This window comes from Cercospora beticola, chromosome 3 (genome assembly GCF_033473495.1).
Source record: "Cercospora beticola chromosome 3, complete sequence".
Taxonomy (NCBI): domain Eukaryota; kingdom Fungi; phylum Ascomycota; class Dothideomycetes; order Mycosphaerellales; family Mycosphaerellaceae; genus Cercospora; species Cercospora beticola.
In genome coordinates this window covers 3,344,920-3,357,635 of record NC_088937.1, presented here as the reverse complement: position 1 = coordinate 3,357,635, position 12,716 = coordinate 3,344,920, and the positions used below count along the sequence as shown (strand labels likewise).

General features: G+C 52.2%; 6 protein-coding genes across 6 annotated transcripts; 1 reads left to right on the top strand and 5 right to left on the bottom strand.

Annotated features, from left to right (window-relative positions):
- Nucleotides 1–226: 226 nt before the first annotated feature.
- RHO25_005300 (uncharacterized protein) lies at nucleotides 227–2,857 on the top strand (the record flags this gene model as incomplete). The annotated part of the gene is made up of 1 exon (XM_023596208.2): nucleotides 227–2,857. The coding sequence occupies one exon, from the start codon at nucleotides 227–229 to the stop codon at nucleotides 2,855–2,857; it is 2,631 nt and encodes an 876-aa protein (XP_023458013.1).
- Nucleotides 2,858–2,975: 118 nt separating this feature from the next.
- Nucleotides 2,976–6,212, bottom strand: RHO25_005299 (uncharacterized protein; the record flags this gene model as incomplete). Its single annotated transcript, XM_023596207.2, has 1 exon — nucleotides 2,976–6,212. The coding sequence occupies one exon, from the start codon at nucleotides 6,210–6,212 to the stop codon at nucleotides 2,976–2,978; it is 3,237 nt and encodes a 1,078-aa protein (XP_023457973.1).
- A 534-nt stretch (nucleotides 6,213–6,746) lies between these two features.
- On the bottom strand, nucleotides 6,747–7,802 carry RHO25_005298 (uncharacterized protein; the record flags this gene model as incomplete). Its single annotated transcript, XM_023596206.2, has 4 exons — nucleotides 6,747–7,021; nucleotides 7,078–7,596; nucleotides 7,650–7,701; nucleotides 7,755–7,802. The coding sequence occupies 4 exons, from the start codon at nucleotides 7,800–7,802 to the stop codon at nucleotides 6,747–6,749; spliced, it is 894 nt and encodes a 297-aa protein (XP_023457039.1).
- A 542-nt stretch (nucleotides 7,803–8,344) lies between these two features.
- On the bottom strand, nucleotides 8,345–9,660 carry RHO25_005297 (uncharacterized protein; the record flags this gene model as incomplete). The annotated part of the gene is made up of 3 exons (XM_023596205.2): nucleotides 8,345–9,353; nucleotides 9,406–9,531; nucleotides 9,578–9,660. 3 exons carry the CDS (start codon nucleotides 9,658–9,660, stop codon nucleotides 8,345–8,347), a joined length of 1,218 nt encoding a protein of 405 aa, XP_023458008.1.
- A 689-nt stretch (nucleotides 9,661–10,349) lies between these two features.
- On the bottom strand, nucleotides 10,350–11,639 carry RHO25_005296 (uncharacterized protein; the record flags this gene model as incomplete). The annotated part of the gene is made up of 1 exon (XM_023596204.2): nucleotides 10,350–11,639. One exon carries the CDS (start codon nucleotides 11,637–11,639, stop codon nucleotides 10,350–10,352), a length of 1,290 nt encoding a protein of 429 aa, XP_023458009.1.
- Nucleotides 11,640–12,123: 484 nt separating this feature from the next.
- On the bottom strand, nucleotides 12,124–12,486 carry RHO25_005295 (uncharacterized protein; the record flags this gene model as incomplete). The annotated part of the gene is made up of 1 exon (XM_023596203.2): nucleotides 12,124–12,486. One exon carries the CDS (start codon nucleotides 12,484–12,486, stop codon nucleotides 12,124–12,126), a length of 363 nt encoding a protein of 120 aa, XP_023457962.2.
- Between the last annotated feature and the right edge of the window lie 230 nt (nucleotides 12,487–12,716).

Sequence of the window (12,716 nt, the reverse complement as noted above, 5' to 3'; positions counted from 1 at the left end):
GAAGTCTTGGCGTCAGATCTTAGCGCCGATCTGGTGTCTCGATCGTGCAGGAACGCGTACAAGGGTCTTTGAGACGCGTCAATTTGACTTCCGAGTCTTCGATGACCGCATACCGTGTCGCTGGCGCAAAAACCATCTTTGTTTCTCTTGCCCCTGCACATGCCTTGCTAGAATTTGCGCGAGGATTGCATTGTTTCTTGGTTTAAGATTGGCCGCATTTCTTACTATGTCTTCAGAAGCAGAGACGTCGGCGAAGTCAACGCCGCCCACCTCGCCCGATGACGATGGACCGACAGAAGCCATGCATAAGGAGGAGGCGCGCATGGCGGAGCTGCGTCGCAAAGAAGACGAGAAACGCGAGAAGAAACTGGCTGCAGAGCGAGAGAAAGATCTCAAAGGCGGCAGTGAAGGCGTAGACACGAAGTACAAGGCATTGGAATATCTCTTGAGCCAGAGCAAGTTGTACAGCACTATCATGCTTCAGCAGATGACACAGCAAGAAGAAGCAGAAGAGGCGAAAGACGAGAAGAGCAGGAAACGTGCATTGAAGCGGGAGGAAACAGCAGAGAAAGCCGCACAGGCCCAGCAGACGAGGGCGACGCGGGCGTCAGCCACGTCTGAGGCGGTGGCAAATGGGGACAAGAAAGAGCTGCCACGAAGAGGACGTCCTGCGAAGAAGACGAATAGTGGAAACAAGATTTCGGATTATATGAAGAAGGAAGATGTGCAAGCAAAAGCTGGACAGACATCTATCACTGAGGCTCTTGCTGAGGAGACCAAAGATGCAGATATCAAACCAGGAGATATTGGCATGCAAGATTTGCGATCAGCCAAGCAGCCCGAATTGGTCACTGGCGGCCTGATGAGAACGTATCAGCTGGAGGGCTTGGATTGGCTAACCTCGCTGTATGAGAACGGATTGAATGGAATCCTAGCGGACGAGATGGGGCTAGGCAAAACGATTCAGACCATTTCTTTCCTAGCATTTCTCCGAGAAAAGGGCGTGAATGGACCATTCCTTATCGCTGCTCCACTGAGCACAACGAGCAACTGGGTTGCCGAGTTCAAAAAATGGACGCCCAGCATACCAGTCGTGCTGTATCACGGCAGCAAGCAAGAGCGAGAAGAGATTCGGCGCAAAAAGCTTCGCAATCCTGGGAGAGAAGACTTTCCAGTTGTCTGCACCAGCTATGAGATTTGCATGAATGATCGTAAACATCTTGCCCATTTTGGCTGGAAGTTTATCATCATTGATGAGGGGCATCGTCTGAAAAATCTCAACTGTCGCTTGATTCGCGAACTGCAATCATACCAATCGGCGAACCGACTCTTGATTACCGGAACGCCATTGCAGAACAATCTCACCGAGCTCTGGTCGCTGCTACACTTCCTGATGCCTAGCATTTTCGACAAACTTGAATCCTTTGAGTCCTGGTTCGACTTCAGCGCTTTGGAGAGAAAAGGCGGGTATGAGGAGATCCTGTCCAAAGACCGACAGAAGAGCTTGGTGTCAAGTCTGCACGCCATCTTGAAACCATTCCTGTTGCGACGTGTGAAGGCTGATGTAGAGACTTCGTTGCCGAAGAAGCGCGAATATGTTCTCTACGCTCCATTGACTCAGACACAACGCGAGCTGTATCAGCAGATTCTGGAAGGCAATAGCAGGGCCTATTTGGAGAACAAAGTCGTTGAGAGCTTGAGCGGCGCGTCAACTCCCGCCAGCGCAAGGAGCCGCAGTCTGAAGCGCAAGGCAGGCAACGATACGACAACACCGAACAAGAGTGCAAAATCGAGCCGAGCATCAACACCAGCCACGAATGCCAGCACTGGTCCGAGATCGAGAAAAGCCAAGAAGAAGCAGCAATACGAGGAGGTCTCGGATACACAATACTTCAAACAGCTCGAAGAAGAGCCAGAATCGCAACCAGAAGAAACAGAAGACACAGCAGACGAAGAAGAAGCCGAACGCGCAAAAACACTCGCCCTCGCCAAAAGAGAACTCGCCAACAAAAAACTCCAAAACCCCATCATGCAACTCCGACAATGCTGCAACTCACCCCACAACTTCTACTACCCCTTCGACCTAGACGACAACACCCCAGTCGACGAAACCCTCATCACCGAATCCGGCAAAATGCTCCTCCTCGACCGCCTCCTCCCAGAACTCCTAGACCGAGGCCACAAAGTCCTCATCTTCTCGCAATTCAAAACCCAACTCGACCTCCTCGAAACCTACTGCACACAACTCCGCGACTGGCCCACATCCCGCATCGACGGCTCAGTAGCCCAAACCGACCGCCAAGAACAAATACTCGACTTCAACGACCCCGAAAGCGATACAAACATCTTCCTCCTGTCAACACGTGCAGGAGGACAAGGCATCAACCTCGCAGCAGCCGATACAGTCCTTCTTTTTGACAGCGACTGGAATCCTCAGCAAGATTTACAAGCGCAAGATCGAGCGCATAGAATCGGGCAGACGAGACCTGTAATTGTATATCGCTTCGCGACGAAAGGGACCGTGGAGCAAATGCTGCTAGAGAAAGCGGATAGTAAACGAAGATTGGAGAAGTTGGTGATTCAAAAGGGACGATTCAGGAGTCTGGGCGGAGCGAGCTCTTCCGGCGGGGCGGATTTTGCAGAGTTACAGAAACTGTTGAGTAAAGACGATGGCGAAAGGATAGATGTCGCAGATGGAAAGGGACTGCTCAGCGACAAAGATTTGGCCATTTTGACGGACCGCAGCGCCGAAGCGTTTGAGCGAGCAGAGAAAGGTATCGATGTCATTGGAGATGCCTTTAAGGCCGTGGAGACGAAAAAAGATGGAGATGGACTCCTGGAGAGTTTGCAGAAGTAGAGATCCCTCACATAGCATACTCACAGTGAAGCTGTTGTGGAAGCAAATACTATATACCCATGACACGCCGAATGATTATGTGAATTTTTGCCCCCTCTCCAAATCATAATGCTCGAGTTTAATTGACATCGAACAGCCCCTTCAAGTGCTTGGCGATGAGTGCCCACTCGTCCTTGGTGACTTCATCTCGGTAGAACTGCTTCAGCGTATCAATCGAAGCTCTCGAGATATGCGAGTAGAGCACATCCTTGTCTTCCAGCTGCCTTCCATATCCAGGCTGGTTGCTACCCTCGATCTTGACAGCCACCGAAGGCTGACCCTTTTTGCAAATGTCTAATTGCTTGTGGTCGCGTTCGATCGATACCACTCTTCCAAGTGTGAAAATGTCCTTCACGCCAGTGACTGAATTCTGCTTGACAACGGCAATAGGTGTGTGCAGACGCAGATTGCCTTCCACGACATCCACACCAACAACGATAGGGTCCTTCTTGTTGAAGACAGCAACCGGCCGGAGTACGCAGGGGAAGACCGCAAGCATCTTGCTCTCTTCCTTCTTCTGCGCTGCCAGCTTGCTCATGTGATCCGTGAAGCTGTCGAAGAGGTGGTAGATGATGTCTGCCATGAAGATCTTGACGCCCATTTGCTCAGCCATCTCGTGTGCCTCTTTGTCGACCTTGACATCGAAGCACAGCATGACAGCGTATTCTTTGGCCTTCTCCAGCATAGTAGACGCAGTGATGACATCACGTTTGTGCACAGGGCCGATAGAGATGTTGGCAACAGGAATCTTCGAGACACGCAAGAACTCCAGAAGAGCTTCGAGAGAACCGAGAGTGGAAGCCTGCACAGTGACACCACGACCAGTCTTGGAAATGCGCGACATGAGGTTCTCCAGATCGCCCATGACTTCGTCTTCGAGCTCTTCTTGCTCATCCTCGTCGTTCTTGTCCTTCATGACCAACAGTCGCGAGCCAGCGATGGCTGTGTCTAGACCGTTGGCAGCAATCTTGACACCGATGGCAGCCTTCACTTGCTTGTTGTGAACGTATTGTGACTTGATACGCAGTTCCTTCATCTCAGCCGGGGTGAGAAGAGCCCTGATATCAGTAGTGATAGGTCCATCTGTACCGCAGAGCACAATCCTGTCACCCTCGTTGAGGATACCGTTCGACAGAACCACGTCGATAGTAGTACCAAGACCTTCAATGACCTTGACTTCGAGAATGGTGGCCTCGACTTCGGTCAGATACATGAGCTGCTTGGTCATGCGTTCTTGCGTAAGGGTGATGAGAAGCTTGAGCATGTCTGGAATACCCTCTCCAGTATGCGCTGATGTTGGCACGAGCGAGACAAACTTCGCCATGGACTTGTTCTCGTAAAACAGCTCCGCGTTGAAACCTTGCTCAGCAAATGCGAGCTTAGTCTTCTCAAGTCTGTCGTGGAATTCACCTTGCACACTGGACTTCTGCAGGCTGAGAGAGTCGCGGAAGCCGTTGTTGGCGATAGGCTTCCAGCCATAGAGACGGTCGATCTTGTTCAACGCGACGATGAAAGGTGTCTTGCGGTCGCGCAGCAGCTTCATAGATTCCAGCGTCTGAGGCTCAAGACCGTGCATGATATCGACCACGAGAATGGCAATGTTACAAAGCGACGAACCACGAGATCGGAGGTTGGTGAAGGACTCGTGACCAGGTGTATCAATGACAAGGAGACCGGGCACCTTGAATTCGAAAGCACCATCCTGGTTGACAATGTTCGTCTTCTTCTGCAGAGCCTCGACTGGGAAGTAAGTGGCACCAATCTGTTGTGTGATACCACCTGCTTCGCCTTCCTGGACGTTGGTCTGACGGACCTTGTCGAGCAGCTTCGTCTTTCCGGTATCGACGTGACCAAGAATACAACAGATGGGTGAACGAAGGTTGTCCTTGGACGCGGCAGCGAGAGCAGCTTCACGCTCCTTTTCGCGCTTCTCCTGGGCCTGTCGACGTCTCTGCTCTGCCTGTCTCTTGGCCGCCGTGAGGGCTGCCTCGTCTTCGGAGGAATCATCGGAGTCAGAATCCTCCTCTTCTGAACTTGAGTCGTCGTCTTTGCCGTTCGCTTGAGCAGGCGCCTTTCCGTTGGCCGCAGGCTTGGCCTTCTCATCCCCAGACTCCGCGTCCCAGCTATCCTTGACACCATTCTCCTCTGCTTCCGCCATTGCCTCCCAGTCTTCGAGCTCGTCCTCTTCGTCCTTCTTGGCTTCGGCGTTGAGTCTGGCCTTCTCGGCCTCTTCAGCAAGCTTCTTCTCCTGCTCCTCCTTCAACTTCAATTCTTCCAAACGCTCTCTCGCCTCCTCCTCTTCGCGAGCCTGTTGCTCGGCCTTCTTGCGCTCCTCGGCCTCCTTGCGAGGGTTCTTCTTGCGTTGATCCTTCACAGAAGACGGCTTCTTAGGCTCCGTGTCACCTTCAAGCGCAGCAACTTTCACACCAGACTCCAGCATTTGCTGCAGTCGTTCCTTCTGGCGTGCCTCTTCTTTCCGCTGCTTCTCCGTCTTGTATGTGCCAGCCTTCTTCATCTCCTCAATCTTCGCCTTCTCCTTAGCCTTCTTGGCCGCTTTGGCTTCCTCCTTTGCCTTCTCTTCCTCTTCCATACGCTTTCGCTCCTCTTCATCGCGCTTAGCAAGCTCTTCCCTCTCGCGCTGCTCCTCTTCTTGTCGTTTGCGAAGCTCTTCTTGCTGCTTCTGCAGTGCTGCAAGCGCAGGACTGAGCTTTTTCTTCTTTCCTCCGGCAGCAGGAGGCTCGAGTGACGGAGCCGGAGCCGCAGCCTCGACTTTCTTCTCTTCTGCCTTTGGTTGTGCTGGAGCAGCCTTCTTCTTAGCCGCAGCTTGCTCTTTCTTTCGCTGCTTCTCTCGCTCCTTTTTCTCCTTCTCCTTCTGTGCCTTGGTCTTCACGCCACCGCCACCCTCTTCAGCGTCCTCTTCTGGCTCTGGCTCGGCCTTCTTCTGCTGTGCTGCCTTGCCGCCCTTCTTGCCCTTGGCTGGCTGTGCGAAGATATCCTCATCGTCCATGGTAGCCTCCTCAGGCGCCTTTGCTGCAAGATCCACAGCTGGAGCTGCAGGGATGCCATCAGCGTCTTGCTCTTGCGTGGGGTCCTCGCCTTCCAGGAAATCGTTGTCAGCAACCTTGCCCTTCTTCTTGCGCTTTTCTCGGTTCTTCTTGAGCATGGCCATGAAGCCACCACCGCCACCTTCTTCCTCCTCGCCGGCCTCAGCAGCCTTGGCCTCTTGCTCTGCTTGTGCTATCGGATCGGCGCTCTCACCGAGACCTTCGTCCCAGTCATCGCCGCCCTTCTTGCCCTTCTTGCCTTTTGGTGCCATCTTGACAGATGTGGACAGATCGTTAGTGGATGAGGTGTGTGATAGACTGTGGTCTATGTGGCAAATTGCAGGATGTGGAAATGTGATGGTATTCAGCTGTTAGTGCTGTGCGGAAGTGTTTTGCCTCCTGCAAACTCGGGAGGTGGGTCGGGATTAAGAAAGTCGTCTCGCGCTCGCATGCTAATGTGGATGCGAGAAGAGTGATGGATGTGCACTCGTTGGTGCAGTCAAGTGAAGTGCAGAGAGCGGAGCGGTTCGCTGGCAGCAGCAGGTGCAATCGCGGCGAGATGATTTTCACGGTGGGGACGGAGCAGGTGGATGGCGGGGGTCATCGTTAGTGCGTCACTCCGATTTCTTGGCTGCGAGCATGTGTTGGAGGACAATCGCAATCCGCAGTTCTTTCACAACGCACCAGTGCATATGGTTGCTCAAATCAAACGAGTGGAGAAATCAGAAATGGAAAGCTGAGCATCTTCTCTGCCGCGGGCATCTCTCAACGCTTTTCATGGTATCATTAGACCTTGGATGCAGTCTTTAGGATCGGAACAGCAAACGTGCCATCTGCTCAGCTGCATCCCCCTTTGCGTCACCGCCATCCTTTGGCGCGTCTCCCGCGTTAGAGACCGGGCTACCAGTTGCAAAGAACAAAATCTTGATCGCAATCGCAAAACCTGCATGCAAGGCCAGGACGACTATGAGTAGCACTTTTGACCTCTTCGCGTCGATCGCAGATACAATCGGGAACAGGTTGCGTGTCAAGAAGACAGCTGAGAAGGCAAGGCCGACTGCAGTGAAAGCGTAATTCAGAGCTGTTCAAAGTTAGCACACAAATCTCTCATCGCAAGCTTGCTGCCTTCCAACTCACCAGTCAAAGGACTCCAACTGACAAGCGCCACGAGAATCCAGATCAGATTGGCGTATCCATAGAGTGCCCAGCACTCCATCAAATTCGCGCTCTCGCTACCGCTCCATTTCAGCACTCCCCACAGTGCCAGAGGCACAAATATCGTGTATCCATAGACTAATCCTGCGGCTCCTGAGAGCAGTCTGAAGTCATATGCAAAGTGTCCTTTGCCTTGATATGCCAGGTATTGACTTATCGTGCCCGTGAGGAACAAGATCACAACCACAGTCGTTGCGATCCAAAAGGGACCGTACAGATCTGGGTTGCCTTCGAGCACATCGAGGAAGTTCGTGCGAGGGTAGAGCGCGTTACGGCATCGGTAGAGGACGGATGTGGTGTCGACATCGAAGAATTGTTGATAGAACTGGATTGACCAGAGGTAGCGTTTGGAGGATGATGGACCGGCGCTCGACGAGGAGAATCCACCGGATTGATTTGCGTCAGGTTGGATCTTGTTGCGAGAATTATTCTGATCGAACGCTATTCGGTGCATTAGTCGGTGATTTAGCGATCATGATTCCAGAGAGGCATACTGGAATTGTGGAATTCGAGGTCGTCGTTCAGATCGGTATGCCCCAAGTCGCCCTGTGTTTCGTCAGCTTTGGCAGAATCGCTGCGGGAGGTAGTGATGGCACTACCTCTGCATCGACGTCGACGACGACATCATATCCCCCTCGGCCAGCCATTGTGTCTGTTTGCGACGATCGCGGATGCTTGTGAAGCTGCTCGTCGAGATGACAACTGGGAGCTTTCGCGACGCGGCAGGTGCACGCTAGCCCGAAAAGGAACAGTCTCGGAAATCGACAGGGATCGTCTCAGAATAGCTCACTCACTTGACCGCTACTGCTACAATGCTCAGGAGGCTTTCACCACAGGGCAGACGTCTTTTCTTTCGTCATATATGTTGTCGTGCACAAGATCCTGCAAACGTTCAAACTCTCAAGGCAGTACATCTTAAGCAAATTCGCTTGGTATATCTTCGGAAAGATCCTTTTGTGAAGAAGAGTAGGAAAAGAGTTCCGTCATTGATTCCCGTTCGCAGATAGGTTCGCATTCAGCTACAGACGCATAATTCGAGGACTTGAAAGTGCTATGAGCCTCAATGTATAGCCACTATTGCTACTGCCGCAACCTCGAGCATCTCAAAGCCCCTGTCGATCCACGATGAAGCCTAGCCTACCGAGCAATGGCATTCGATTTGTGATACCAGCTTCGGTTTCCAGCATCCTCAAGACTCTGATCCAGCCGAAGGATCGGTGGGAGCAAAGGACGAGATCCACGATCTGTCGGAAAGCTCCTTCGGTCTCACCCCGTTGCACTCATTGTCTTGTGGTCCGAATCTAGTTCCAAGATTCATGACACTGACCTGCCGCGCACCCTCCCAACGCAGTCCATCCGCTGTGCAGTTCCGGAAAACACAGTCGATCAGAACAGTGTCTTTGAAATGCACTCTTCTGAAGTTGCAGTTCTGAAAGGAGACCCCATACACAACGCAATTCTCAAAGACGACCTCATCCAGAACGCAGTTGTGAAACTGCACAGCAGTGTAAAGCTCATTAGAACCCTCCTTGAACCTGAGACTGTCGTCTTTACAACCTTTGAACGTGACGTCGAAGGAGGAAGTTCCGTGGGCTTTTGCATATCGAAGCATTCTTTGCTCGTACGTTTCGACACCTTCGGGCATGCCTCCAAAGCCTTGAGCATGTTCCTCCGGTGTCTCGTCAGAATCCTCGTCAGCATCGCTGTCAATCCACCAATCCTCCTCTTCTGGTCTGCTTAGTGCTCCTGGAAGGGTTTCTCCGAGGGAAGGGCCGCGGTCTTGAACCTTCTGAGTTAGCTGCCATTCGTCTCGAAACAAGGTATTGGTGCACAGGAATCCGTCGAACTGCATGTCAATGATGTCGATGATCTCCAGCTCGCTGTCCTTGGGGATTCTGCTTTTCAGTCTCGAGATCACCGAGTTCACGAATTGAGTGCCGTTGAAATGGCAGCGAGTGAAGGTGACGTTGAACAGCGCACAATTCTCGAAGATCGTCGTGTGCTCGAAGGTGCAGTTGACGAAATGTACGTTCTGGAAGCGTCCGGCGTTGCCGAGAATGATCTTCAGTCCGTGGTCAGGCTGTGCAGGCTTGAAGACGAGGTCGCGATTTTCGAGGAGCTCTTTTGGGATCTCAGATTTGGTCTTGTCGTTCTCGACAGCGCCCTGGGATCCATCGCTAGTGGCTGTGCTCGTTGCGCTGATGTACATCGTCAGCTGCAAGACTTCTCTCCAGAACTTGGGCAACTCACTTGTTGTCTTTGGAGACCTCAGTGGGCGGTGCAAGCTCATCGAGGCTGTCATTCTCGCTGTAGTCGGAGTCGTCGAACTCGCTATCGCCCTCGCTCTCACAGTGGTCAGCAGCTGGGGTCGTAGTCCTGACTGCAATTAGCAACCGCCGACATCCTGAACTTCACATCTTACCTCTCCGAGTCATTGAGATCCTCCGCGCGCAGGGAGCAACGCTGAAGAGATCCAACCAACTCGTTAGCACCGTCGTCCGACATGTCTCCAATGGAGGATTTGTCACTGGCTATAGTCAATCTGTGTCATTTGCAAATATACAGTCGCGACAAACAAGGTTGCTTGGCGATCAAACAGCAGCAACAGCAACATATGCACGGAGCAGCAAACAATGCGTTCATTCTGTTTGGTTTGCTTGGCGATGCGCGTTATGCTGCGCGTGCATTCGAGATGCAGGACGCGCCTGCTAGTGTCAACGTCGGTCAAGCGAAGTGAGGTGATACGACCATAGGTGCTTCGAGAGGACCGAACAGAGGTCCAAAGTCTAGGGGTAGCGCCGTCAGGGAGGACGAGAGAAGATGACAGCGCTCGAATGGACTGCGTTCATTCATTAGAGCTTTTGCCATATTGCGCCTGCCTTGGCTCCGCGGCCTGCTGCATTGCTCTACTGAGCCATCACGTCTCCCTTCCAATTTGCTGTAAGAGCTGAGACGCAGAGCTCTTGCCAATGTGCCACCAATATGCGTATGCCTCAGCCTGTTCTTGGTCGTGGGTCGAGCGACATCGTGCGATTCCAACCCTTTGAGTCGCCTCCAGCTATGTATTGCCCACTTCAAACTCTGAAACCTCTGCCGCCGCCGCCCTGATGCTTTCGCCTTGCAATGCCGAACGCTAGAGAGAAAAAGGGAACTAGGGGTCTTCTTACCATGATATCGTAACTTCGTCAATTCGTTCAAGTAGCATCGTCACCACTGTCATACGCAGCATCAGCGCGCTGACGATCAGCCAAAATCTTCTCCCATTCCTTCGCAAAATCTGCCAGACCATTACCTGACTGGCTGGCATCGACAACGTCTTTCGGCATCTTGTGTGCGCTGTACTGGGTACTGGAGAACATCGCGGCTTCTGGATCTTCTGGGTGTACGAGACGCAACTCCGGGAGGTAGAGGTCTTCCTCGGCCGAGTCTTCGTCCTCGCTGTCCTCGGCGTGCTCGACTGATTCACTTGCCTGCATCTCGGCCTCCTGTTTGGCAAGGATATCCATCATTTGCTGTCGCTTCGCTGGATCGATGGAAAGTCGGACAAAGCCGCCTTGCAGAAGTTCATCCTCGGGCTCCTCAAGTGGCGCGTCCATCTCAAGCAGCTCTTGCCAACTGTACAGCAGCGGATCTGTTCTTGAAGCCCACGGATTGATGTCAACTAGCCAGACGCGATCGTAAGTTTGTGGGATGTAGACGTCGAACACGAAGCTATCGTCCTCGAATGTGTTTTGAAGTCGGATTTCGAAGAATTCCCTGATCAACGACTGAATCTTGTCCTGCATCTTGTGAAGAAATTGGTAGTAATTCATGTCCCGCTGTGAGATGCACAGCAGCTTTCTGTCTCTGACGAAACAGCGAAACTCGACGGATGGGTTCCAATGTGGGTTCGCCTTGCGGAGGACGAGGTGGTATGGGATGTCGTCCTCACTCAGTTGTTCCCCTTCTGAAGCATCCACACAGTCATCATAGGCGTGCTCTAGGTCATGTGTAATGAAATCCGAACTCTTGAGAAGGAGGTAAATGTCACTTGGCTTGTGACACTTCATTGTGTTGGCGTTCATGTAGGTTGCGTCTTTGGGTGCAGACCAATTTAACTTTGGCATGACAGCCCCGCCCAACTCTTCAATCGTTGCTCGAATCGCGCGGTGTACCTCTCGCCACTGAGCCGAAGGATCTTCGTCCTCGTCATCGTCGTTGGCATCGGGATTATCGGAGGCGGAAACATAGGCGCTATCGGTGTCTGAGGTCATCTGAGCTGGTGGGTCGTCGTCTTCTGGTAGAACGATTCCATCGGCGCGTAGGTAGTCGACGAAAGGTCTTGTGAGGGGCACAAGGCGCGTCTTTGGTGTGAGAGTGCGATATTTCGGGTGCCAGGAATGGTATGAGCAGTTGAGGATGTGCTTCTTGGTGACTGGCGGAAAGGGCAGCCTGGTAGGAGTTTCGTCGCCGTCGCCTTGCGACTCGCTGATGCTGTGCGGCATGGTGGATGTTGCTGTCGAAGTGAAGTGACGTGAGCGAGAAAGAAAGCCGAAGTGTCGCGTAGTATTTAATGACTCAATCACATGCTGCGCCTTCTCAAAGCGGCAAGTGGGTCCTGCAAGGCTGTCCTTAGGTTTGCATTTTTGAGGACAAGCCGCAAGCCTTCCAACGAGATGATTCGACGAGAAAAGACGAGTGAGACATACATTGCTCATAGGAGGCATCTTACATTCAGATTTGTAAGCTCATCATACAATAATATCGAAATACAAGTCCTAAGACCATGATCAATCTAGAGGTCCTTTTCCTTTCCTGCCCAACGCCAAAATCAATTGTACCCGCCTCTCCCAGACGCCTTACAGCAACCAAAGATACGCTTCATGTCGAAGTGCATTGGTGCAGACATTCTAATTTCCAACAATAAAATGATCATCGCCCCCGGGTATCAACCGCCTTTCGTCCAAGTCCTTCAGCTCTCAGGGCCGCTCACTTCAACGCGAACACCGTCCCCAGCGTCACATTATCCATCCTCGTAGCCCTCTTCTCCGCCTGCTTCTGCGCAGGAGTCTTCTTCGACGAACTCGAAGTCCTGAACTTGTCCTTAATCAAAGCGATCGTAGAAGCCGTACTTGAGTAGCTCATCATCGAAGCAGAGTCCGATGACATCTTATCGTAATCAGACTTTGACGACCTGGTCGAACTTGCTGAAGTTGCTGACGAAGAGGTCGAGGTCGATGTTGATGTTCCGTTCGCTGCTTGATACATCGTTGTCTGCTGGAAAGCTTTGCTAGCCGGGTTCGATGGGATTTGCGTGTGAGAGGTGTAGAGTTGATCCCAGAGAATAGACATTGTGTCGGAGTTCTTATGTGGTATAGGGATGGATGTGAGTCAAGTGGAGCACTGAGTTGCGTAGCTCGGACTTGAAGGAACGATGAGGTGCTTATGCTGCCTCTTTTCGTACGATGATCGATAGCTCCGAGGGTCAGATCGTAGCGGTGGTATGTCTGTCTGCGAAGCAAGAGTAGTAATTCTTCAGCCTGGTGATGAGACAAGAACTCCGAGAACAAATGGCCCGGGAC